Source organism: Acomys minous (genome assembly GCF_964271855.1).
Source record: "Acomys minous genome assembly, chromosome: 1".
Classification (NCBI taxonomy): Eukaryota; Metazoa; Chordata; class Mammalia; order Rodentia; family Muridae; genus Acomys; species Acomys minous.
Window position 1 is genome coordinate 21,484,955 of NC_140483.1, and position 25,891 is coordinate 21,510,845.

The 25,891-nt window shown below is 45.8% G+C and overlaps 2 protein-coding genes and 1 long non-coding RNA gene across 4 annotated transcripts in view; 1 reads left to right on the forward strand and 2 right to left on the reverse strand.

Moving 5' to 3' along the window:
• The window catches only part of DCAF8 (DDB1 and CUL4 associated factor 8), a 49,457-nt gene extending 48,239 nt beyond the window's left edge, over positions 1–1,218 (reverse strand). The window contains exon 1 of one of the 2 annotated variants that reach the window (XM_084758987.1): positions 1,074–1,218. The gene's annotated coding sequence lies outside the window, so the exon portion shown is untranslated. Of the gene's footprint in view, positions 1–903 lie in introns of both variants that reach the window. The other variant, XM_084758986.1, reaches the window with a different exon arrangement.
• LOC311584836 lies at positions 3–14,589 on the forward strand. The gene is made up of 2 exons (XR_014775013.1): positions 3–531; positions 11,098–14,589. It is a non-coding gene; the product is annotated as an uncharacterized lncRNA (long non-coding RNA).
• A 1,423-nt stretch (positions 14,590–16,012) lies between these two features.
• Positions 16,013–23,917, reverse strand: PEX19 (peroxisomal biogenesis factor 19). Its single transcript, XM_084759209.1, has 8 exons — positions 23,775–23,917; positions 22,157–22,266; positions 21,573–21,738; positions 20,500–20,585; positions 20,138–20,299; positions 17,538–17,714; positions 17,271–17,315; positions 16,013–17,110 (listed from the first exon to the last, which is right to left on the reverse strand). The coding sequence occupies exons 1-8, from the start codon at positions 23,842–23,844 to the stop codon at positions 17,027–17,029; spliced, it is 900 nt and encodes a 299-aa protein (XP_084615335.1). The 5' UTR covers positions 23,845–23,917; the 3' UTR covers positions 16,013–17,026.
• Positions 23,918–25,891: the final 1,974 nt, after the last annotated feature.

Below are 25,891 nucleotides of genomic sequence, written 5' to 3' on the forward strand. Positions count from 1 at the left end.
AAGAGTTAAAGTTTACATGGCAAAGGTGTATCTTCTGAACGTATCCAAAAATATTTATGACCACACTTTAATATTTCCAGTCCTCCTTATTACTTAAAACCAAAATAACTTACCTAATTCTGACTAACGAACAAACCCATACCCGTAACGTAAATACAAAGAATTAACACAAGATTTAAACGCCAGGCAAGTCACTTCCCAGCTTCCCCAATACTAAAAAGTCACTTATGAGGAAAACCTGCATCTTTTCAGCTCTAAACCAAACCACCCCTCTCCTTAAGAGGCTACAGAGCAGGCGGGGGGAGGGGGGGGGGGAATCCGGGGGAGAATGTGATAGCGCTAGTGCCGGTTTGTTTACAGACTCCACCAACAATCATATGAGTCAGAAATTCAAGCCACCAGATGCTTTCCAACTAATAAGAACCAAGCGGGACCTCTCTAAAGTGTCCTAAAAGCTTTCCGGTCAGGGAAGAGGTCCACTAAAAGAATTCTATCACAAAGCGTACAAGATCCGCGCTCAAGAGCATACTGGTAGGTTCTTGGACCTCGGCCTTCCGTACAAGGTGCTGGGCCTGAGAACTTGGGATGGGGGAGGGGGACACATTGCGCGGGCCCTAAAGTGACAAGGAGACGCAGACAGAGCCGGGTCTTCACATTATAAAGGGAGAGATGAGAGCATATTAAACGGGTCACCGAACTAATAAGCCCCTGTGAATTATGGGGATGGCTCAAGGGAGCAAAGCCCGGGACTGACCTGGGCAAAGGACAAGCAGTCCTCCCAGCAGTGACTCGGGTGAGGGGAGTAAGACCTAAACCCTGGGAGCTTAGGAAAGGGATCGGGCCCATCCTGCGGGGAAGCGGTCAGGGAGAGGGGGAAGAGGCCGAGCCGGGGGAAACACGGACCGGGTAGGTCAAGGGGAGGGCGTCCAGCTGGGGCAGTTACAAACACGGGAGCCGGCGAGGCTCTGCAGCCCGCTTCCCGTCTTGGGTCATCCTTCTGCCAGCGGATGCTCCGACTGTTCCAGGCCCAGCCGCCCCGTCCACTGCCGCCACCAACGCCGCCGCCATCTTACACTGGCCAGCGGCAGCCACCACCGCCGCCTCGGGTGCCTGCGCCTGCGCCTGCGCCGTCCCGCTTTCCGGCCGGGTTTGCGACGCTGCGCTGGAAGAGACTAAGCGAGAGCGGTCGCGCGAGCTCTCGGCTCCCAACCCTCCCGGTGGCCGCACAAGGGGCGGAGCCTCAGGCCAACCGAAGCAGCGAGGGGCGCGTGCGCGCAGCGGAGGAATCAAGTTGTTTTTGTAGTTTCAGAGTGGTGGCTTGTCTCTTGGTGTTCAAATCACAAGCGATTTAAGGGCTCTTCGGCGTCGTGACGGAAGATGAACCTCATTTCAAAGGGACTGTCAGGCAAATTACTAGATCTCCTCCAGTCCTGAGGTTCTAATTCTTGACACAAACGGATTTTTTTCTTGTTTAAAGAAAAATCAAACAACAAAACACCCTACCCCCGCGTCTTCTTAGAGGCTCAAGACTGCATTTCCTCCAGTGGCTAGTTAAGAGGCCTTCTAGCGAGGGTCACGCCTGACACCACTCATTTGTCCCCTTGTTTCAAAGAACCACTAAAGACTGGGGATATTGCTCAAGTGTTGGGATGCTTCCTAAGGGTCTAAAAGTTTGATTCCCCAGACCTGGGCGGGTCAGAAGGCTTAGGGACAGTATTTGTTTGTTTGACAGAGTCTTTCTCCATGATCCTGGCTGTCCTGGAACGCACAATGTAGATCTTGTAGCGATCACCCACCTGCTTCTGCCTCCCAGGTGCTGGGATTAAAGGCATGCGACACTGCAGACTTTAACTTTTTAAATTGGCATACGAACTAACAAGTTTCAAGCTGGGCATAGTGGTGCACACCTAGCGCTCAGGAGGCTGAGGCAGGCTCTACACAAGTTGGAGGTTAACCTGGATTGTTGGGTTCCGGGATGGAAGCCGAGAAAATTTACCTTAGACATGGAAGCTTAAAAAGAAAGCTTTAGGGGCTGGAGAGATGGCTCAGCGGTTAAGAGCACTGACTGCTCTACCGAAGGACCCAGGTTCAATTCCCAGCACCCACATGGCAGCTCACAACTGTCTATAACTCCAAGATCTGACACCCTCACACAGACATACATGCACATCAAATAAAAAATAAATCATTTAAAAAAAAAAAAAAGAAAGCTTTATTTTCTGAACTCAGGCCAGTTTGAGATCGGAGAGGAAGTTGTATATTTAAAGATGAAAGCCGCAATTTGTTCATATGCGGGGGGGGGGGGGGGGGGGGATGGATGTTGAAACAGGGTGGTCAGCTCTGATTCGTTATTTTGTTAACAAGAAATTCTAGCTAACCTTGAATGTGTGCCTGGTGGCTGGGGGCAGCTGGGCTTGTGGTTGGGGAGTTTTTGCTTACTAATAAGGCTTTAGGGTATGCTGATCATAAAAAATAGTTTATGGTCAACCTGACCCTGTATAGAGATTCTTTTACATCAGCAACCAGCTGACATGGTAGCTGGTGAGCCTGAAATAAAAACATCTATAGTTATGCTACCCAAAAAAGGAGCAGACCTAAACAAAACCAATCAAAAGTAAGTCCTGGGCTCAAGTGAGTCCCCCACCCCCACCCCCAACATACATACATAGCTTACACAAAAACAAAATAATAGGTTCCCTTGTGGCATTTTCATACACATGTCTCGTTCCTGGTTCTTTGTTTTGTTTTAAGTTTTTTGTTTTGTTTTTAGACAGAGTTTCTCTGTGTAATAGCCCTGGCTGTCCTAGACACGCTTTGTAGACCAAGCTGGCCTGGAACTCACAGAGATCCTTCTGCCTCTGCCTCCCAAGTGCTGGGATTAAAGGTGTGCTCCACCGCCTGGCCCCACCTCCCCATTCCTGTTTCTTATCTGCTCTTTGCATTGTATCTCTTCCTTGTCTCTCAGTATCCTTTCTACTTCTTTGTTAAGTATGAGTAAGTATGTGTAATTAATATATGTGTACACACATAAATTTAAATCCAGATGCTGGATATGAGAGAAAACATGTTATATTTGTATTTCTGCAACTATTTCACTCTTCATAGCTGAATGATTTCATTGTGTATATATTCCATATTTTCTCTTTCTACTCATCTAGGTTTATTCATAAGTTAGCTGTTGTGAAAATGCAGTAAAAATATGGACATGCAGCATAAGTCTGTGGGCTGATGGTTTCAGGTGACTGTTGTGCATTGCTTTGTGCTACCACCTGAAGGAGAGCCACACAGGGTTCTAGAATCCCAGATTACCCCCAGCCAGCAGGCGGCAGCACCCTTAGTTGTTATTTGTAGCAGGAAATGTAAACGTTAGGATAAAATATTTGCTTCTCACCATTAGGGCAGACATGAGAATGAATAGTTGTTTCCTAGAAGCACTTTCCTTGTTTTCTGTGTAGCCTTGGCTGTCCTGGACTCACTCTGTAGACCAGGCATGCACCACCTGCTGTTATCTCTAGAGTTGTTTTTCTAAAGGAGCTTTACAGTCCTTTAGTAGCATGGCTTTGGTCCTGGCACACCTAGAATGTCTTGCATTATTGAGTACTACAAACAGTACACAGTAAAGACTAAAGTTGCATACAGGAAACATATAACTTAGATTAGGGGCTTTGGTATAAGGAACTTGTTGTACCCAAAAAAGTAACTTTTGTTTAACAATAAATAAATATACTTTTGGGCAGCTGTTCAATATGCAGTCCACAGTCCACAAAGGCTGGATCCCCTCATTGTCTGTAGGACCATATCTCATCCTACAGTGTCTGTCTGTCGTTCTCTGACTGACCAGGGAGACTCAGAACACCAACAGATATTGAGGATGTTGTTGTTTTAGATAGGGTCTCCTGCATCCTAGGCTGCATTCCAACTCACTAAGTACCTGAGGATGATGACCTTACACTACAGAACCTCCTGCCTTTACCTCCAGAGTAGGGATTACAGGTGAGCATCACCATTCTTAGCTTATGCAGTGCTGGAGTTGAGCCACAGGGCTTTTGGGTATGTGGAGCAAGTGCTCTATCAACTGAACCACATCCTCAGCCTCTCTCTCTCTTTTAGGTCAAGGTGCTGGGTTCAGACTCCTCCTCCTCCCCCTCCAGTTCTGTTTTTGTTGTTGTTTTTTAAAGATTTGTTTTATTTATTAGTATACAATGTTCTGCATGAGCACCAGAAGAGGGCACCAGATCTCATTATACATGGTTATGCTCCACCATGTGCATGCTGGGAATTGAACTCAGGACCTCTGGAAGAGCAGCTGGTGCTCTTAACCTCTGAGCCATCTCTCCAGCCCTTCAGTTCTGTTTTTTAAGACCAGCATTTAAGTAGCCCAGATTAGCTTCAAATTCATTTCTAGAACTACTGCCTCCATCTCCTGAGGGCTGGGCATGAACCACCATGTGTGACTTTATTCCGTGCTGGGAATCAAACCAAGGGCTTCACGCACACTAGGCAAGCACTCTCTCTACCCACTGAGCTCCAGCTCCAGTCACGTTCTATCCCAAGCTGTCTCTTGCTTGACTACTTGCTGCAGCAGGCAGGTGGGGATTAATACTGTTAACTTGACAAGATCTATAGTTAGTTAGGAGATGAGCCTCCAGGCATGCCTGTGAGGGATTACCTAGATTAGGCTAATTGAGGTGGGGAGACCTACCTTAACTGTGGGTGACATCATTCCATGGGCTGGAGAAAGGGAACTGGGTACCAGCGCTCATCATTCTGAACACAATGTGACCAGCAGCCTCATACTCCAGGCACCATGCCTTCCTCATCATGTTGAACTTCCTTTCAAACTATAAGCTGAAATAAACTGCTCTGGTCACAGAATTTGTTCAGCAATTAGGAAAGAAACTAAGACAGATGGTTTGTCTATTTCCACGGGTGTCCTGCTGCAATTAAACATAAGACACCCACGGTGTCTTAAACTGTAAGTCAGGTCATAGTTCCCTACCCCAAACACCCAATACTTCCTTATCATGAAATAAAGTCGAAGAGATCCAGATGGATGGCTCAGCCGTTAGGAGCACTGAAGGCTCTTCCAGAGGATTCCATTTCAAGTCCCAACACCCGAACACTGGCTAACAAACTCCAGTTCCAGGGGGTCTGATGCCCTCTTCTGGCTCTGTAGGTATTGCACACAAAGGGTACATGGACATCCATGGAGACAAAACACCATGCACTTGATTTTTTTTTTCTTTCTTTTTTTCGGTTTTTCAAGACAGAGTTTCTCTGTGTTAACAGCTCTGGCTGTCCTGGAACTCGCTCTGTAGTCCAGGCTGGCCTTGAACTCATAGAGATTAACTTGCCTCTGCCAAGTACTGGGATTAAAGGCATGTGCCACCACCACCTGGCCAAAAATTTTTTTCAAGACAAGGTTTCTCAGTGTAATAGCCCTGGCTGACTTGAACTCACTTTATAAACCAGGCTGGCCTCAAACTCACAGCAATCCACCTGCCTCTGCCTTCTGAGTGCTGGGACTAAAGGGGTGTGCCACCATGCCCTTCGTTAATTGTTTGTTTGTTTTTTAAACCAAAATTATCACAGTAGCCTCCAAGGTTCTACATGATCTGGTCCCTATCTCGTTTCTGATTTTATTTCTCCCCACACTACCTGGCTACCTGGATCTGCTCTAGCCTTAACTGTCTTGCTATCACAAACACCACAGTAGTTACAGCTCCAGCTTGGTGTTTTGCCTTGGAATGTTTAGCTACATTTATTAGACTGTGTCTCTCCTAAGTCAGGTCTCTGTACAAATGGTACTTCTGAAGAGAAACACCTCTTAAGAATAACACACCTGCCAGGTGTGGTGGCACGCCTTTAATCCCAGCACTCGGGAGGCAAAGGCAGGCGGATCGCTGTGAGTTCAAGGCCAGCCTGGTCTACAAAGCGAGTCCAGGACAGCCAAGGCTACACAGAGAAACCCTGTCTTGAAAAACAAAACAAAACAAAAAAACAAACAAAAACAAACAAACAAACAAACAAAAAACAAAAAAGAATAACACACCCATATCCACGTCTTTACTGATTTTCATTGTATGTATGTATGTATTTTTAAAGATTTGTTTATTATGTATATAGTGTTCCTGCATGCTAGGAGAGGGCACCAGATCTTATCATAGCTGGTTATGAGCCATCATGTGCTTGCTGGGAATTGGACTCAGGACCTTTGGAAGAGCAGACAGTGAGCTTAACCTCTAAGCCATCTCTCCAGCCCTTATGTATTTCTTTTTAAGGCAGGGTCTCACTGTGTCGTTCTGGCTGGCCTTGAACTCACAGAGATCTGCCTGCCTCTGCCTTGGGAGTGCTGAAATTAAAGCCATGCACCACTATACCTGGCTCTGCTTTCATTCATTCATGGGTTTTTTTTCATTCATTCATGTTTTAATGTATTTATTATTTATACAGTATTCTGCCCGCATGTGTGCCTGCCCGCCAGATCTCATTACAGATGGTCATGAGCCACCATGTGGTTGCTGGGAATTGAACTCAGGACCTTTGGAAGAGCAAATAGTACTCTTATCCTCTGGGCCATCTCTCCAGCCACTCTGCTTTCATTCTTAAGATATGAAGTCTCAGCCAGACGATGATGGTGCACAGCTTTAATCCCAGCACTCTGGAGGCAAAGGCAGGTGGATACCTGTGAGTTCAAGGCCAGCCTGGTCTACAATGCAAGTCCGGGACAGTCAACGCTACACAGAGAAACCCTGTCTTGAAAAACCAAAAAACCAAACCAAACAAAAAAAAAAAAACAAAAAAACCCAAGATATGAGGTCTCACAGGATAAGTATGGTGGCCCACATCTGTAATCCCAGCACTGGAGAGGTGGAAGCAGAGACATGAACTACTTTTCAAGGACACCCTGGGCTATACAGACCCGTCTCAATAACAAACAAGAAGAGAGGCAGGGAGGGGGCAGGCCTCGAACTCTTGGGCTCCAGTGATCTTCCAGCCTCAGCCACTGAAGCAGGAGTATAGATACACACTTCTGTTTCCAGTCTGCATCAGTTTTTTAAAACTACCTATTTATTGTGTGTGCATTCATGTGTGCATATGCCCGTGTCATGTCAGGCTTGACATCAGATGTTTTTTAAAAATTTATTTATTATGTATAATAATAAGACAGTGCTCTGCCTGCTTGTACCCCTGCAGGCCAGAAGAGGACATCAGATCTCATTATAGATGGTTGTGAGCCACCATGTGGTTGCTGGGAATTGAACTCAGGACCTATGGAAGAGCAATCAGTGCTCTTAACCACCAAGCCATCTCCCCAGCCCCTCCACCCCAACATCAATTTTTTATAACATGTTTCACTTTATAACACTTAACCTATAATTATATATTTAACTTAATATATATAGGCATTTTGCCTGAGTTTATGTCCCTGCACCACTTGTGTAAATACAGTGTCTGTGGAAGCCGGAAGAGGCCATCAGATCCCCAGGAATGAGAGTTAGAGCCAATTGAGAACTGCCATGTGGATGCTAGGACTCAAACCCAGTCTTCTAGAAGAGCAGCCAACGCTCTTAACCACCAGGCCATCTCTGTGGGCTTCAGTTATATATTTTAATTCTAACTATATTATTAGAATGTAAGTTATTCAAGTCAGGAACTATTCTTTTTTCATCTTTGCAACCTTAACAACTAGAAGAGGACTAATGAGCCAAGTAGTTAAAGTCTTGTCATCCCACTCCATTCTTTTTTTTTTCTTCTTCTTCTTCAAGACAGGGTCTCTCTGTGTAGCCGTGGCTGTCCTGAACTCCCTTTGTAGACCAGGCTGGCCTCGAACTCACAGCGACCCGCCTGCCTCTGCCTCCCGAGTGCTGGGCTTAAAGGCGTGCGCCACCACGCCCAGCACTTCCTTCTTTTCATTCAGTCCACAACTACTTATTGTATCCCTACTACACGAGAGGCCTTGATCTTTCTTGTTTGGGGTTTTTTTTTTGTTTGTTTTTGGTTTTTGACCGAGGGTTTCTCTGTGTAGTCCTGGCTGTCCTGGATTCCGTAGACCAGGCTGGCCTTGACAGAGATTCTCCTGCCTCCACCTCCCAGAGCGCTGGGATTATAGGCATGTGCAACTGTGCCTGGCTTGAGAGCCCTTCATCTTGGCACTCCAGCAGTGAATAAAAGAAACTAAGATTCTTTGGTTTACAGAGCGTTATAGCGCAGGAGTTGGGAATGCAGGGGGAGGAAAGAGACAGAAAATAATATAAAGTTATGACTATTATTGTGAAAGGAAACAAGGTAAAAGCAGGTCGCTGGGGTACCAGGGTAATGTGGGTATGCTCTTTCACCCTGGGAGTTTGGAGAAGGCCTTTGCTGAGGTGCCCTCTGAATAAGGGCTTGAAGTGAGAAAGTGAGCCCTACTTACCTGGGGAAAAGGGTTCCAGGCAAGAAGGGTCAGCAGAGGCCACGAGGACGGAGGATGGACTGTCTTACAGATGAAGCCAGGCAGTGCAAGAGAAAGAAGTTCAGATCCATTGCAGATGTGTGGAGCAAGGACAGAGCTGATTTTCTTCTAAGAGTAGGCTATGAAGTCATAAAGGATTCTGAATACAGGTGGCGTGACCGATTTATAACTGAAGAAATTCACTCTAGCTGACTTATTTAACTGCCTTTAGGGAGGCAAAACAGAAGCGGGCAGACTCATTAGGAAGGAATTGTGAAAGACCTGCAGTTCTGGTCTCGCTGTGCAAGTGGCAGGAAGTGGCTGCACTGAGGATATGCTCTCAAAATGGCAGAGAGGTGAACTTGCTACATTGCATGCAATAAAAGGAAAAAGCAAGGATGTATTGGGTTATCTTGATTAAATAAACAGCAATGCCTTTTACTGAGGTACATGTGGGGAAGTAGACATAGGTTTTGTGAGAGGAAACACTCAGTTCTGTTTGTCAAATCCCAAAGCTATAGAAATAATCTTTCTTCTTCTTCCTCTTCTTTCTTCTTCCTTTTTCCTTCTTCCTCCTCTTTTTTCCCTTTTCCTTCGTCCTCTTCTTGTTTTTCAAGACAGGGTTTCTCTGTGTTACCTTGGCTGTCCTGGAACTCACTCCATAGACCAGGCTGGCCTTGAACTTAGAGATCCCCCTGCCTCTACCTCCCAAGTGCTGGGACTAAAGGCGTGCACCACCACCTGTCCGGGCTCACAATCTTACTTCTTACTGGCAAAGGCATGTTGATTGTAATGATTCCTGTTTTGGTTAACGTGTTTGAGCCTAGTTACAGTGATTTAAAATTGACTGTCTAAAACCACAGTTCTCTTTGCAGCCACCTGTTCCACCGCAGCTCCTTTTGGACCTCACCTCTGTCTACCCGACCTTAGGACTTGGCTGGTGTGACAATAGCCAGCTGGTTAAACAGGCATCTGTACAGTTAGTCACCTAACTTGTTTTTCTAGAGGGAAGGTTTCTTTTGGCTCATGATTTCAGAGGATTCAGTGCATGGCTGCCTGGCTCCATGTGCTTGGTCAGACCATCACAGCTGGAGGTGGGGCGGACGATGTTCCTGGCTGCTTGGCAAACAAGAAGCAGAGAAATGGGATCATGTAGGAAGAAGCCAAGTAGATAGATAGCCTCAAGGACAGGCAGTGATGCACTTCCTCCAGCTAAGCCCTACTCCTCCTACCTTTTGTCACCTCCCAATAAGAATATATTAAGTGAAAACTCCACTGATTACACCAGATCCTCAGGTCTGTTTCTGAAACGCTTTCGTATTTTATTAACCCCTGAAGTATTTTTTAAAGATTTATTAATTATGTATGCAGTGTTCTGCCTGAATGTACACCTGCAGGGTAGAAGAGGGCACTAGATTCCATTCTAGATGGTTGTGAGCCACCATGTGGTCGCTGGGAATTGAACTCAGGACTACTGGAAGAGTAGGCAGTACTTTTAAGTGCTGAGTCATCTCTCCAGTCCCCCCCTAAGGTATTTTTAATGAACATTTTTCATATATTTTGATTAAGTTTTCCCTTCCCAACCCCTCCCAGGTCCTGCCCACCTGTCTCCCCAGCCAACTTTATATCCCCCTCCCAATTCAAAAAAAAGAAGCTCAGGGTTAACAAAAACTGCACAAACCCCACAAAATGAACATCAAAACAGTCGAAAGACCAATAAGACAAAAGAAAGAGGGAAAATAAAAGACAAAGTAAATCAAAACAAAATCCACAAAAACCCAAAATTTTGTGTTGGCCACCTACTCCTGGGCATGGGTCTGCCCTAGGATGTGGTTGATACACCCAGAGTCACCTAATATTGTACAGTTAGGTACTGAATTTTACTGAGGCTCAACAGCATGTCAAGAGATCCTATTCAAACAGTAGCTTTCTTTGCTGAAGACACAGACTCACTAAAAAATTACAGATGCTGGGCTAGAGAGATGGCTCAGAGCACTGTCTGTTCTTCCAAAGATCCTGAATTTGGTTCCCAGTAACCACATGGTGGCTCACAACCATATATAATGAGATCTGGTGTTCTCTTCTGGTTTGCAGGCATACATGCAGGCAGAATACTGTATAAATAATAAATAAATAATTTTTTAAAAATTACAGATGTTGGCAAGGCATGGTGGCACACACCTTTAATCCTAGCACTCTGGAGGCAGAGGCAGGTGGATCTCTGTGAGCTTGATGAGCCCAGCCTGGTCTACAAAGGAAATCTAGGACAGCCTTGGCTGTTGTACAGAGAAACCTTGTCTCGAAAACCAAAAAATAAAATAAAAAAATTTTAAATTTAAATGTTTAGATTCCATACAGACATCTCTATTACCATATTTTTTTAGGTCATATCTTCCACTTCCATCCCTGAGAACTTATTGCAAAAACATTTTTTTTTTCTTGAGACAGGTTTTTCTGTTTTAGCCTTGGCTGTACTAGAACTCACTGTGTGGACCAGGCTTGTCTTGAACTCACAGCTTTCCACCTGTCTCTGCCTCTTGAGTGCTGGGATTAAAGATGGGTGCCACTATCCCTTGGCTTACAGAAACTTTGAATTCCTAAGTGCAGACAATGCTGTCTCCAAAACCTTGAAGGCTTATTCTAACTGACCTTTCTCACTTTAGAGGAAGGAGGCATGCCCCAGCAGGCTTCAGAATCACCACTGCCTAAACTTTCACCAACGGGGCAGATCTTGAAGCTTTTTGCAGAATGTATCATCTCCTCATCCTGTTTCAACAAGAATTGAAAAAGCAGCTGCACCACTAGGCCATCATTTGACAAACATATCCTTTTGTTGTCGGTGTTTTTTTTTAAAAATTAATTTATTTATTTTGAGACAGGGTTTCTCTATGTGGAGCCTTGGCTGTCCTGGACTCACTTTGTAGAGCAGGCTGGCTTGGGATTAAAGGCGTGTGCCACCACTCCTGGTTTGACAAACATATCCTAAAGACCTAATTAGCATAATCTTACTAGAACCAACAAATACATTCCACAGAATGTCCAGATTCCTTTGAAATTATACTGCAGCCTAGAATAAGAATGTACATATTCAAGGTTATGAATACAAAGTACTTCTGATACTTTCTGATGGGAACTGAGAGTATACACAGTAAACTGGGGGTTTGTGAACTTCAGTTACTAAATAGTTTAGGCCTTACAAGTCTATCATGACTTTACTAGGCCAAAGTAGCACAAAAGGATTCAAAGACACTATGTATACGATCAAGGATGTCACTAAACCTTTACAAACCCCAGGCAATTGGGCCCATGATGGCTCAGCGGGATACACGGGCTAATAGAGGTGGAAGTGGAGAACTGATGCCACAAGTTGTTCTCTGACTTCCACATGGTCATGGCCTCACCCCATCTCTCTCTCTCTCTCTCTCACACACACACACATTTTAAAAACTGGACAACTGGCCACATTTGACTTATAAGCCGTGATTTGCTGACCCCTATGCGCCTGTCACATAACTTAAACCAGATGTGCTATTCTTTCCATCTGACACAGCAGTGCTCTGGGGACTACTACTTGCTCTGGCTTGCAAGCTGTTCACTGTAATGCACTCACCAGTTTTTGCAAAAGCCAGGAAGACTGTAACTAAATGAGGATCTGATGCACCCTTTAAGAGTGAATAAACCCCCCCCCCCAAGCATTATTTTTATCTTGACAGAGTTGGGGGTGCAGTTCCATGAGTTTCTACTTGGTCTTTCTGTCAAATACTGGGCACCTTCGTTGGCAGGTCACACAAACAGATATACATTTGGCTATCAGGAGAATGATCAAGATGGAATCTGTAGAGCCAGGATAAGGCGGGGCTGGTACAGCACTGCACTTCTTATGCATCCTGTATTTCCCTAATCGGGGAACGTTTGAAGAGGAGACTTTGCCACAATGCTCTGGATCTAGAGACATCAATGTCAACACAGACCTTCAATCTGTGTGTGCGGATTAATTTGTGGGTGTTGAGTGTTTTGCCTGTGTACCGCATGCAGGCTGGAGAGATGCTCAGAGGTAAAGCGCACTGGCTGCTCTTCCCAAGGTTCTGAGTTAATTTCTCCGGCAACCACACGGTGGGTCACAACCATCTAAAATGAGATCTGGTGCCCTCTTCTGGCAAGCAAGAGTACATGCAGGCAAAACACTGTACATAATAAATAAATCTTTAAAAAAATTTACCACATGCATGCAATGCCCCCAAAGGCCAGAACAGGGCACCAGATGGCCTGGCACTGGAGTTACATACTGTTGTGGGCCACCATGTGGGTACTGGAACCCACATTCAGTCTTTTGCAGAGGAGCAAGCACGATTAACCATTGAGCTACCTTTCCATCGCCATGATGGTTTATTCTGATGTTAACTGGGTCTAGAATCAACCAAGAGACACACTTGTGGGCAGGCCTGTGAAGGAGGGCATTTCTTTAGTGGGAAGGACTAATTAAGAGGGGAAGGCCCTCACCAGAATGGGAAACACCTTCCAGCACCAACAGTATTGCCTGCCTGTCTTGATTCGTATTACTATGTCTATCCATCATTGGTGCTGCCATCAGAATTCAGTTCCTTTAGCATCCCAGCATGCACTGAAGTCCAAGGCTCTCAAGAAATCTTCTAAGTAGGCCTTCAGCACCAGGATCCAGCATCTAGGCTCACTTGAATGAGCTCCCTAGTTCTCAGCCTCTCCATCAGCTAATAGCTCCTGCTGGACTACTTATCCCGTGCCATGTAAAGCCGTCTGATAAATCCCATCCCTCTAAAAAACCCCGAGCACTGTATTCCACCTCCGTTGGGTGTTCTTTCCTGCGTGTGTGGGTAACTAAATGGAGTTTGCAGTTGCTGGTTTGTGACTTAGATGCTGATCCAAACTTAAACGACTTTTCTTTGACCTCAAGTTTGAAGGTCTTTTATATAAATCTTGGCTGCCTGCCTGTTCTGCTCCTAAAACCACCTGTGTGGTATTAGCAATCTCCACTCATGCTGTTAATCTGCAGAAAAGCTGCCACTCAGCTTCCAACAGTGAAGTGCTGCCTTGGCCCTCTAGAGGAGTATAGTCAGCAAGTTTTTCAATTATAAAACAAACATTGCATGTCCACTTTCTGAACTCTTTTGTACATTTCTGTATTACCTGCCATGTCTACTAATGTGGGACGGGGTCGGAGGGAGGCTCAGTGGTGCTCTTTTAGAGAATCGAAGTTCAGTTCCCAGCATCTACAGCTGGTGCCTCACAACCACCTGTAACTCGAGTGCAGGGAGTCAGATGCCCAGCACACACATACAGACACATACACATACAGATTAGTAAAACTTTTTAAAATTTAATGTAAGACAGTTAAATTTTTTTTCTAAATGTGGGCCATTTTCCCCAAGCTTCACAAAGCCATTCCAATGGCCTAGTTCTAGCCTATGGGGCCTTGAGAGGATGTTCTAATGTCACAGGAAAAACAACACTATACATCTTGTATGAATTTCATTATTTCACAAAGCCATCTATCCAGTCACAAATTTGTTACCTGGACACACAGAATTTTATATGGGCAGGTCTTCTAAATTTTGAGAACAGCTTAAATGCTTCACTAAACTTGAGCTATGCAATGGTATTTTTAGTTATCCAGAAAGAGAACCAAGCTGGAAAAAGTGCTAGATAACCACATAGTGACACTTTGTTTTTTGCTAAGACCAAGTTCTCCACAGGTGACACACAGAGAGGACTTCAAGCAGGTACACACTTGCTTAGGACTAGAGGGGCCAAGGAAAGCCCGACAGCATTACTGCCACGAAGGTGCTTTGTTTTGATGACTATATCAACTTGTGACATTAGGAATCAGAAATAACAGTGTCTAAAAACTTTAGTATTTGATACTGCTGTGAAATCCAATTACACGACTTGTGGGCTTAACCTGTTAATGGAGTCTAGACACTTCAGGTATTTTCAAATTTGCAGGACAGGTTGTATACAGTCTCAACTGCATACTTGTCATGGGCAGGAGATCCACACACTGACGCTTGAGGAACGACATGTTTAAAGGCAAAAACTCTGATCCTTCACCACACATAGTTTGAGGAGGACCTCTCTAGGGTATTGGGTTTTATTGTTATAAGTCCCAGAGTAATTCAAATGGTATTTAGGAAAAAGGGCCAATCCAAGGTCAGCTTGCTCATGTTCAAGCAAAATAAAAATGAAAAAAAGGCTTGAAAATAAAGCCATGGTAGATCATGGCATCACCACTAAATAAAGCCATGGTGGATCATGGCATCACCACTAAATAAAGCCATGGTGGATCATGGCTTCACCACTAAATAAAGCCATGGTGGATCATGGCATCACTACTAAATAAAGCCATGGTGGATCATGGCATCACCACTAAAAATGAGAATAAAGGCCAGCTAGAATGGCAGTAGCACAATTCCAACTGCTCCTGTGTCCTCACCTGTCTTTGTCAAGCATTTTCCAGGAGCATCAATAAAATATTGGCAATTTAGGCCCCATTTGTCATCACAAATCATCTTGTACTTTCTCCCTTTCTCTGAGCATGGAGGAGTCTCAAATTCAGACCCCGAGTCTTCTGTGAGCTGTGACAGCTGTGTAGTCTCCACAGTCTGAGGCCTCAAGCACATTTCCTTCCATAGGATGTGTGGCATTTAAAAAAAAAAAGATTTTAATTTATTTTATGTATATGAGTGCTCTATCTGCATGTATACCTGCATACCACAAGAGGGCGTTAAGAGGGTATAGATGGTTGTGAGCCACCATGTGGTTGCCAGGAATTGAACTCAGGATCTCTGGAAGAACAGACAGTGCTCTTAAGCACTGAGCCATCTCTCCAGCCCCATATGTGGCACTTTTTGAGTGAGTTTAGTCTGGGGGAAATGATGTATTCATGAGCTTGAAAACTCAAATGATAAATATGAATTTGCTCTTGCAAAAGTTATTTTCCAGGGGTGGTGGTGGTAGATATGATCAGAATACATTGTATCCGTGTATAAAATTCCAAAGAATAAATAAAAAATATATTTTTAAAAAGTTACTTTTCTCCCAGCATTCGGGAGGCAGAGGCAGGTGGATCCCTGTGAGTTCGAGGACAGCCTGGTCTACAATACGAGTCAGGACAGCTAAGGATACACGGAGAAACCCTGTCTCGAAAAACAAAACAAAACAAAAAAACAAACAAAAAAGTTACTTTCCAAGTGAACCAGGACAGCTATGTGCTATGTGGGCCAAAAAGAATATCCATAAAATATATATGGCAGCCATGGTCCTTAGACCCATTGAGAAGAAGGTCAACTCAAAGTTAGGTAATTTAGAAAACATGTTAACAATATATCATTAGGATCAATTATAATGTAAAAAGTGAAGACTGAACCACCAAGGAGATGAAGACATATGTATTCTTTTGCCAAAGAAGTGCAGCCTGGGCTGGGTCTGGGTCACAGTGGAGCCTAGCACAACACTCCACACAACTGTCCCCTAACACTTCCCACTTACAGCTTACAGAAGACAAGGAAGATCAGAAACAGACCTGGATGAAAAATAACCCACACACTCGCTCAGAATATTTATTAGATACTGCCCCATGGGGCTTGCAGGAAAAAAAAAGACTCAGGCTACACCCCTTTCCCAAGCACCTTCCTGAACCAAGGAGTCTAGGGAAATCTGATGTCTCAAAGAAGCCAGAATTTATCTGGGCAGAAATGCCATGCATTTACCAGGTCTGAATCTACAATTATGTGTTGGCCAGGGAAAAGAGAAGGGTCTAGTGAGAATGGTACAGGTGATTGATGGAAGGAAACAAGACTGGCCTTCATCTATCAGAGCATATGTTAAAATGGGCCAGAATAAATAAGAATCTAAAGAGAGGAGATAAGAGGATAGTCAGGGGGCAAAGGAAGGTCAAGAGCTGGAGTCCCCCAAATCACAGAGTTGTACAAAGAGCCAGGGTTGCAACTTAAGTTCTCAGGAGAAAAGGGAAATTAGGGCGCAGCACCTAGGTACAGGAAAAGCCCAAGGCTTTGCTTCCAACCTGACCATGGATAAGTGCAAAATTCCTTTCCCTTTAGAGAATTCAGAACGAAGACGAGATGTGGTGACGAGATGTGGTGACAAGCCTCTAACCCCTGCCCAGGCTACGTTCCTCCTCATTCCCTAGAGGCCCCTAATAGAAGCACAGAGTCTCAGGACTCAACTCCTGCTCTCCAGACCCAAGAGAGGGAGTGGAAACAAGGCACGAAGTCCCTGGGAATAACGGGGAACATGAGCGCAGCCTATGCAACATGAATTTTGGGAGCAGGAAGAAGTGAAATGCCCCAAAAGGAATGCCTTCCTTCACCTGGCAAATAATTGGCTTGTTTCTTAACAGCAGAAACCATGCTGGAGTAGGACTCATAGAAACGGCCTACAGAACAGATCCTCAGCTGGTATGGCACGGTCTCGAATGGGATATACAGAACGCGGGGCACCCAGCTCCCAGACACGATGCTCCTGCCTCAGTTCTCAGCGGCTCTGCTGACTCCAGGTGCTCCCCATGGCTGGGACTCAGGGAAGAAAATGCGCTGTGTTTCACATGATCAAACACTGTTCGCCGTTGGCACCTGGTGGGCCTGACAGATTGAGGGTATCCAGGTCAAAGTTGAGGCCAGGAGGCTGGAGAAGAGATGAAGGGACTGAGGAAAAGCACTCCTGTTTCAGGTTACAGCTTCTCAAGGTCCATCCCTAGCCACAGTGACCACCTTCCATGGATCAACTATGGACTGCTGGCGTCTGTAAACTAGGAACAGGGTTAAAACAGAGAAGACATACTCACCATCTCCCCAGCAAGCTCTTTTGGAGGATGGCCCAAGTCCTGTAACTAGAAAATAAGAACAGGAAATAAAAATTAAAAATCACAGAAAATGACACAAAAGCAACAAAAGGCATCTGATTAGTGATCTGGTCTCTTCTGACCATGGCATGTGGTCTTTCTTGTGCTCCCTCCCCCACCCAGGCTCAGTAATGTAGCGCCTTCCGAGACAGCTTCATTCAACACCCAAGAGGACAGCACCAGTGGGAAGGCAGAGAAAGGAGGCCTTACCTGCTGCATAAGATCTAGCACCGCCTCAAAACGAGCCCTGTGAGTGGCCTCACTGTCTGTGGGCGTCTCGGCCTCAAACTGCTCACATATTTTGCCCATGACATTGTGCTGCTCCTGATACTTTTCAAACTGCTCTGGAGGAATAGAGTCCCGGTGACTCTGCAGCCATTCTGGATACTGTGGAAAGGGGGAGGGTGGGAAAGAATGAAGTGAACCAGGAGGGAAGGGGACTTCAAATGGGAAGAGAAGAGGCCCAAGAAGAAAGCAAGGCTAAATAAGCAAGCTCATCATGAAAAGCAAAAGTCCTGTTGACTCCAACAGATCCTCTAGATATACTGGCATTTACGGTAACTGCAGATTAATAAACTATATCTGTGAGAAAGAAGAAAGTAAACACTTTAGGCTCTGAGGCTTATTTCATTTCATTCCTGTTCCTGAGATTAAAACATCAAAAACACCTTGGGGGAGGAAAGGATTTATTTCACCTGGCACTTCCAGATAACAGTCCATCACCGAGGGCAGGGACTCAAGCAAACACCACGGAGGAATACTGCATACTGGCTGACTTTCTTGCTTGTTTTTTTTAGATTTCTTATATAGTCTAGGCCCACCTGCCTAGTATTGGTGCCACCCACGGTGGGCTATGCCCTCCCACAGCAACCATCAATCAAGACAATTGCTCACACACATGGCCATAGTCCAGTGTGATCTGGGCAATTCCAACTGAGGCTCCCTCAGATGACTCTGGGCTGTCAAAGTTGACAGCTGCAGCTAACTAGGACCAGGGTCACATATGGTCTCCATTGAACACTGTTGTTCTCTGTTGCTTTTTAAAGATGTATTTACTTTACTTACTTACTTAATTTTGGTCTTATGAGACAGGGTTTCTGTGTAGCCTTGGCTGTCCTGGACTTGCTTTGTACACCAAGCTGGCCTCGAACTCACAGATATCCACCTGCCTCTGCCTCCCTGAGTGCTGGGATTACAGCCATGTGCCACCACACCCGTCAAGATTGATTTTTTAAATTTTGCATGCATTAGTGTTTTGTCTGCATGTCTGTATTGTGCATGCCTCGTGCACTTGGAGGTCAGGGAGGAGTGGCAGAACCCTTAGAACTGGATTGTCGGTGCCGGGAACCAAACCCAGGTCCTTCCCAAGAGCAGCTAACACACTCCCTGTTGTTATTTAAACATTCTATTATTTTATTTGTATGAATGTTTTGTCTGTATATGTACCTCTGTACCATATGTGTGTGTGGTGCTCTCAGAAGCTTGAAGAGAGCATCAAGTCCCCTGGAACTGGAGCCACAGACCACTGTGAGCTGCTATGTGGGTGCTGGGAACTGAACCCAGGTCCTCTGGAAGAGTAGCCACTGTTTGTTTGGTTTGGTTTTTCAAGACAGGGTTTCTCTGTATAGCCCTGCCTGTCCAGGCACTTTTTTGGTAGACCAGGCTGGCCTCGAACTCAGAGATCTGCCTGCCTCTGCCTCTCGAGTGCTGGGATTAAAGGTGTATGCCACCATGCCTGGTGGGCAATCAAGTGTTCTTAATTGATAAACCATCTCTCTCCAGCCCTGTTGTTTTTAAACTTAAAAATAAAAATAAAAAAAAAAAAAAAAAACCAGGGTTGGAGAGACGGCTCAGCAGATAAGAGTACAAACTGCTTTTGCAGAGGACCTGAGTTCGAGTTCAACTCCCAGCAATGACAGGTGGCTCACTGCCAGCTCTAACTCCAGCTCAAGGGTGGTTTGATGCCTGTGGCCTCCACAGGCCACATGTATATACACTCATGTGTACACACACACACACACACACACACACACACACACACACACACAAACTAACTTAAAAATAGTAATAAAAATAAATCTTCTAAAAACAACGAGAACTACTCTTAGCCTGAGAGCTGGACTCAGGCTGTTTAACCGGGGCCTGCAGACTCCTGGTCTAGCTGTGCATTTCTCACTCGGTCACACAGTGTCCCGTACTGCTGAAGAGCTGCTATTCCTCTACTTGATTTCACTAGCGGAACTGTAAGCTCTTTCAAGCGGGGAGCATCATTTAAACTGCTCTCAAGCTGCTCACGGCCACCACGGATTCCTGCGAGTCCTTACTGGAGCATCTAATAAAGTTAGAAACACAGGAACGAATGGAGCAGGCAAACTCAGAGTCGTGAACTAATTTACAGAAAACGTAGAGCTGAAGAACTTGCCTGTCTAGCTCAGACATTCCCATGTGGACAAATCATCCAATCACCTATGTAATTTTATTCTCTCACTAACAATTTCTTCTACCTCCAACAAGAAGGAATCTTAAAAATGTGCTCGCCCAGCGGGAGTGGTGGCGCATGACTTTAATCCCAGCACTCAGGAGGCAGAGGCAGGAGGACCGAGGGAGTGCCGTGAGTTGAGGACAGTCTGGTCTACAAAGGGAGTCCAGGACAGCCAAGGCTACACAGAGCAACCCTGTCTCGAGAATCCCCCCCAAAAAAAGTGCTTGCCTACTCAAATTACCCTTTTACTATGCACAGTCCAAGCAAAGTGGTCCATGAGGTGATACAACAAAGTGAGGAGAACAGGCAGAAATGGGAATTGACAAACCTTTTCGGTGATCTCCTTCAAGGATGGGTACAGTACATCCTTAGACAGTAGGTTCTGCATGATGCTCTGCATGATGGGGAGAATGTTCCCCTCCCCATCACCTGCATCCATGCCCAGCCCTTCCATGGCTTTGGTCAGTTCCTCTTCAGACATGCCTGAGTTCTAGACAAGACAAGAGAGAAGTGAACAAGAACACTGCTTTCCTGGAGTGCTTACCACACTTTCAGGTGGAAAAGAACTATCTAAATTTGCCTGTAACAAAAGTCAAGGCAGGGCCAGATTTGGGAGATACCCTAGAGCATCTATTTTGTGAGACTGCTCAGGAAGCATCTGAGAGCAGACTCTTGTCCCCTTTCCTTTACCTGAAGGTCGGTGGCATTTTTGGCTAGCCCACTTAATGTTTCCTTTAGGCAAGAAGTAAATTCTTGTTGAGAGTTTGCATCACTGCCTAGGAGAGAAGAAAAGGACCAGGGTTACCTAGGCTCTTAGCTGTCAGTTTGTCTAGACTGATGCAGTCACCAGCCTGGATAGAACATATCTACTAGCAAACTGCTACTACTTCAAAATCTTATTTGTTCTGTAGTTACCTTCACGCTTGTGCCAGAAATCTAAATAGCTAATGTGCTAGTTGTTCTCCACAGTAACACTCACGACACTGTCCTTTAAAAGGCTTGGTTTGTACGTTTAAAAAAAAAAGGGGGGGGGGGCGGGGCGGGTGTGGTGGCGCACGCCTTTAATCCCAGCACATGGGAGGCAGAGGCAGGTGGATCACTGTGAGTTCGAGGCCAGCCTGGTCTATAAAGCGAGTCCAGGACAGCCAAGGCTACACAGAGAGACCCTGTCTCAAAACCACCCCCCCAAAAAGGGGGGGTCTTGGTTTGGAGGACAGGAGCACTGGCTGCTTTTCCAGAGGTCCTTAGTTCAATTCCCAGCAACCACATGGTGGCTCATAACCATCTATGATGAGATCTGGTGCCCTCTTCTGTAGTGTAGGCATACATGCAGGCAGAACACTGTATATGTAATTAAGAAATCTTTAAAAAAAATTTTTTTTAGAAAGGCTTGCTTTGGGATAATCTTATTTTATTTATTTTGATAATCTTATTTTTATTACTTATTTATTTTTGAGGCAGGGTCTCACTGTGTAGTTCTAGCTGTCCTGGAACTCACTATGTAGACCAAGCTGGCCTTGAACTCAAGAGATCCGTCTGCCTTTGCCCCCTAAGTGCTGGACTGAATGAATATCCTACTATGCCTTGCTGGAATAATCTTTTTTATTACTTTCCAAAATATCTTAACCTTTTCTTTCAGAAGCAAAGTTTCCATTCCTCTTTCTCTTGCCTTGCTCCACTCCATGGCTGTGACATCATGACTTTTATCAATTTTACAGTCCTGGTGTTCTCTGTCCAGTACGTTTTGTTTGGGGTTTCCTCACCCACTCTCTCAGCTGCCTCCGAGAGCTTCTGGAACTGCTCCACCAGGTGGGGCTCCTCTTCAGCCAGCTCCTTCATCGCCTTCTCAAACTCGGCAGTGGCCTGGGAAGCCAGCTCGCTGTCGAACAGTTCCTGGAAGAATTTCTCTTGGGAGGCAAAGAGAGCATCCTGCAGGGCAGAGGTGGGCAAAAGTCACCTCCCACAGCCCCACTGTGGGTCTAGCTTCGAACAGGAGCTCAGGTCGTGGTTCTGGGAAGTAGAACGTCTTCCCCACAAGCACCTCCACTGAGCAACCCTCCTGCTCTTGGGGCAGCAAGCAAAGGATCTGGCCACTGAAGGAGTAATTAATATGAGGTAGCACACAAACCCCATCGCTTCAAACTGCTTTTTTCTCAAGACACTTTCTTGCTGTCCCTCCGTACAACCACAGGTTCCTGTTTCACAGGAGCTGAGGCCTGGAAGACCACTGTGCGCTGTGAGGCGAAGCCATCCTTCCACCCACCTCTGGCCCACGGGGGCCTAACCCCACCCCTGCTCTGAGCTGTATGCCCACCCTCCCCCTCCCTGAAGGGGGTGGGTTTTATACTTTGGCAGTGTCTCCTGGCGATCTCTTCTGGGACCCTGAAGCATCGGGGGCCGAGGTGGTAGGAGGGGGTGCTGGGGAGGGTTTGGCTTTATCGAAATCATCAAGAGCACCTTCGGAGACAAGAGACACGGCGGGTATGTTGGGCATGGGTAAGGCTAGAAAGCAGTGTGATTCTGAGCAAACTGTTAGGAAAACAATCATATGAAGTGGCACTTTTCCTGGACTTCTCTCTCTTTTCTTGATCTGGTCACACTGGCTTCCCACCTTCCTTGGGAATCATCTAATTCCCTGTGACCGATGGAGAAGAAAACCCTTTATATAGAACCAGTGTTCATGTCAGAACTCGAAGGGAAGGATTAAATAACTTGTGCAGAGAAATCTCTACATACATACTGTGAAATTCCCTTATCTCTGTGAGCCCACTCTGAGGCCCTATAGGCAATAACCTTCTACAAGAAAACACAGAATATCCTACCCAGCGGTCCAAGGGTCCTACTACTCCTACAAACTCCACACATTCTGCAGGAGGGTATTAACCTCTTACATTAGGCTCCAATTTAGTTTTCTCTCACCAGGTACCTAAAGCTCTGCTTGGTCTTACATGAAGTAATCCTGAGCCGATCCGGTGAAATTGGCACTCCTCACTGAATCTGTTCATTTTCTTCCCGCCCACATCGGGTGACTAAACAACAGATAAAAGGTTCACCTTTGCCCTGAAAAGCGGGTGTCGCCACCACCACTCCGCTTGCTAGGATTAGGCAAAGGGTACTGGCCTCACTCCGGGCAGGAAACCAGAGTGGAGGGCAAGGCCAAGAAGTAAACCATCATCCACCATGTTTTCAGGGAGCTGAGATGTTTTCCCCTGGGACTGGCTCACTCTCAGTTTCTCCCAAGGATGAAAAAGGATGTCAGGCACGGTGGTGCCACGCTGGAACGGGGAGGCAGAGGATTGGAAAATCACAAGTTCAAGGCCATCCTGCAGTACTTAGTGAGTCCGAGTCTCTCAAAACAACAGTGAACTTAAAAAGCATCTCCCTGAACTACTGACACAAAAGAACTAAGGGCCTCGTAAAAGAATGAGGAAAGATTATGAGGTAAAAGAAATGTCTTTCTGGTTAAGAAAGATACGATCACAGGGATAAGGACCCTTGGAGCTTAAAGGTTATTTTGCTCTGTGAACAGGGCTACTGACAGGAGAGGTGATTTCAAAAGTTTATACTAAAGCCGATCGTGGTGGCTCCAGCCTGGAATCTCAGCACTGGCGGAAAGACCAGTTCCTGGCCAGCCTAAGATACAGGGTGAGATCCTTGCCTCAACAACAATCTAAAGTAGGAGAAGGTTGGAGGGGAGGGCTGGGGGGGGGGGGTCGTGAAACATCTTATCAGTTAGTTTCCCCTCCGCAGGGAGATTTGCAGTTTGGCCAAATCAGTGACCAAGGTGAACACCCACCGCCAGCTAATGAAGGCCGGGGTCGAACTCAGACCACCTCCCCCCTCCAACTATTGGAGACATCCTCCCGCCTCGCCCAGAAACCTCACGCTCATTTAACCCCTCGATGGGTCCTCGTGGCCCCCCCCGTCCCCCGACACCTCTGGCCTTTTCCATCAGGGGCTCTTACTTTCCAGAAGCTCTTCCAGTTCCCGGTCCGCTTCGACCCCAACATCGCAACCTTCCTCAGCGGCCGCCATCTTGCTACCTCCGACTTGCCGTAGGAGGCGGGACCACTGGCGCCACCAAATCCCCCCCCCCCAGCCACGTCCCACGACTCGTGCAGCCAATAATATTGTTCTACTGTGCAGGACCGCCATTTTTAAAGGGACAGGAAACTGGGTTTGTTTTTGTTTTTTATCTGGTGCTGGGTCTTAAACTTACGTTCTTACCCTAATTAAGCAAGCACTCCACCACCAGAGCTACACAGCACGGCAGTTGGTTTTGACCCACCAGGCCGAGCTTGATTTTTTTTTTTTTTGGCGGGGGGCGGGGCGGGGCGGAAGAAGGGTGGGCCGAAGAGGTGGGAAGGATTTATTTTCTTTCGTTTTGTTTGTTTACTTTCCCTTTAATCTGGAACATTTCATCTGGAGAGGTTTTGTTTTCATCCTACTGTCTACATCTCCCAAGGGCAGAGGTTACCCCACAAGACTCAAGTAAATGTGAAGCTATTAAACTCCTCTTGGTAACGTGTATTTTTGTTGTTGTTTGTTTTGGATTGTTTTGTTCCTCTCCGTATAACTTCGTCTGTCCTGTACTTACAGACTACACTGGCCTCGAGCTCACAGAGATCCGCCTGTCCCTTGCCTTCCGGAGTGCTGTGATTACAGGCGTGGGCCACCTTGCCTGGTCAGTGATGTATACTTTTTAGACTGAGACAGGATTGCCAAATTGAGGCAATTTTGGTTTCATTCCCCAGAGCCCACGTGGTAGGAGAGATTTCTACCATGCACTGTACTCTGACCTTAATGCATGCTTCTTGATACATACCCCAAACGGATAAACAAACAAAAGATTATTTTTAGCACGAAGCCAGCATCTACTGCTGTATACAGTCTTATGTTGGGCACAGTGAAATCTGCAAATAAATCAGAGTTGGTCCGATCTGTAAAGCCTGACTGGAGATACAATTGGAAACACAGATGGTAGTTACTAGAACTAAGACTAAATAACAAATGAGCCTCTCTATTCTTTCTCGTGTGTGTGTGTGTGTGTGTGTGTGTGTGTGTGTGTGTGTGTGTGTGTGTGTGCGCGCGCGCGCGCGCGCGCGCGCACTCATGTATGTGTTGTTTTTATTTTGTCAAGACAGTTTCTGCGCGTAGCCCTGGCTGTCCTGGAACTCACTCGGTAGACCAAGCTGTTCTCAAATTCAGAATACCCCTGCCTCTGCCTCCAGATTTCTGGGACGAAATGGGTATGCCACTACACCTGGCTTTGCTCTTCTTACTACTGAATTGCTAGCTTCCTACTTCAATGCTTTTATTTACCCTAACTGCTCTGTCTGCCTTCCTATTATATGGTGAATACAGACAGGACAATATTTTACGGCCTCCCGCCTCCCCGTTCTTGCTTGCCTGAAGCAGGGGCTCCGTTAGCCCAGGCTAGCTTAGAACTCCTCATCCTGTTGCCTACTCCTCCCAAGCAGTAGGGTTCCAGATGTGCACCGCCCTGCGCTAGCCTGCTCACAGCATTTTTCTTCCAATATCAGGGTTAAGGACTTACTAGCTCTCCCCTGCTTGATTAACTTCAGATTCTTGATTGATACTCAAAATTATTTCACATATATCTATTTTCCCCCAGTTAGATATGCTTCAAAAAGCAGGGATTGTCACCTTTGTTGACAAAGTTCACTTTATAATGCTTGTGTACAACCTTGTAATTTAACTTGTAAACTTATAAAAAAAGACTTTTGAGACAAGGTCTCACAATGTAGCACTGGCTGGCCTAGAACTCACAGAGATCTGCTTGCTAAGATTAAACAAAAATGTTTTTAATGATTTAAAATCGTGTGCATGTGTGTATGTGAGTGCGTGGGCATGCATTTGAGTGTATGTGTTCATGAGTACACATGCTCTCAGGGTCAAGAGGTGACAAATCTGGAGCTACAGTTATGAGCCACCCGATGTGCATGCTGGGAAGTGAACCTGAGTTCTCTGCAAGAGCAGTATTTGTTCTTAACTGCTAAGCCATCTCTCTAATGCCCAAGATGCCCATTTCTTAAGACTCACTCTTTTTTAAAATATCTTT

Bases quoted from the DNA above. Each gene is read 5' to 3' on its own strand.
- PEX19 (XM_084759209.1), bottom strand. From the start codon at position 23,844: ATGGCGGCCGCTGAGGAAGGTTGCGATGTTGGGGTCGAAGCGGACCGG. The intron at 22,267-23,774 runs GTAAGAGCCCCT...TTGTCTCCGAAG, and splicing joins ACTGGAAGAGCTTCTGGAAA to GTGCTCTTGATGATTTCGAT. The intron at 17,111-17,270 runs GTGAGTATGTCT...TCTCTTCTCCAG, and splicing joins AAGAGCTTGCTGGGGAGATG to CCTCCTGGCCTCAACTTTGA.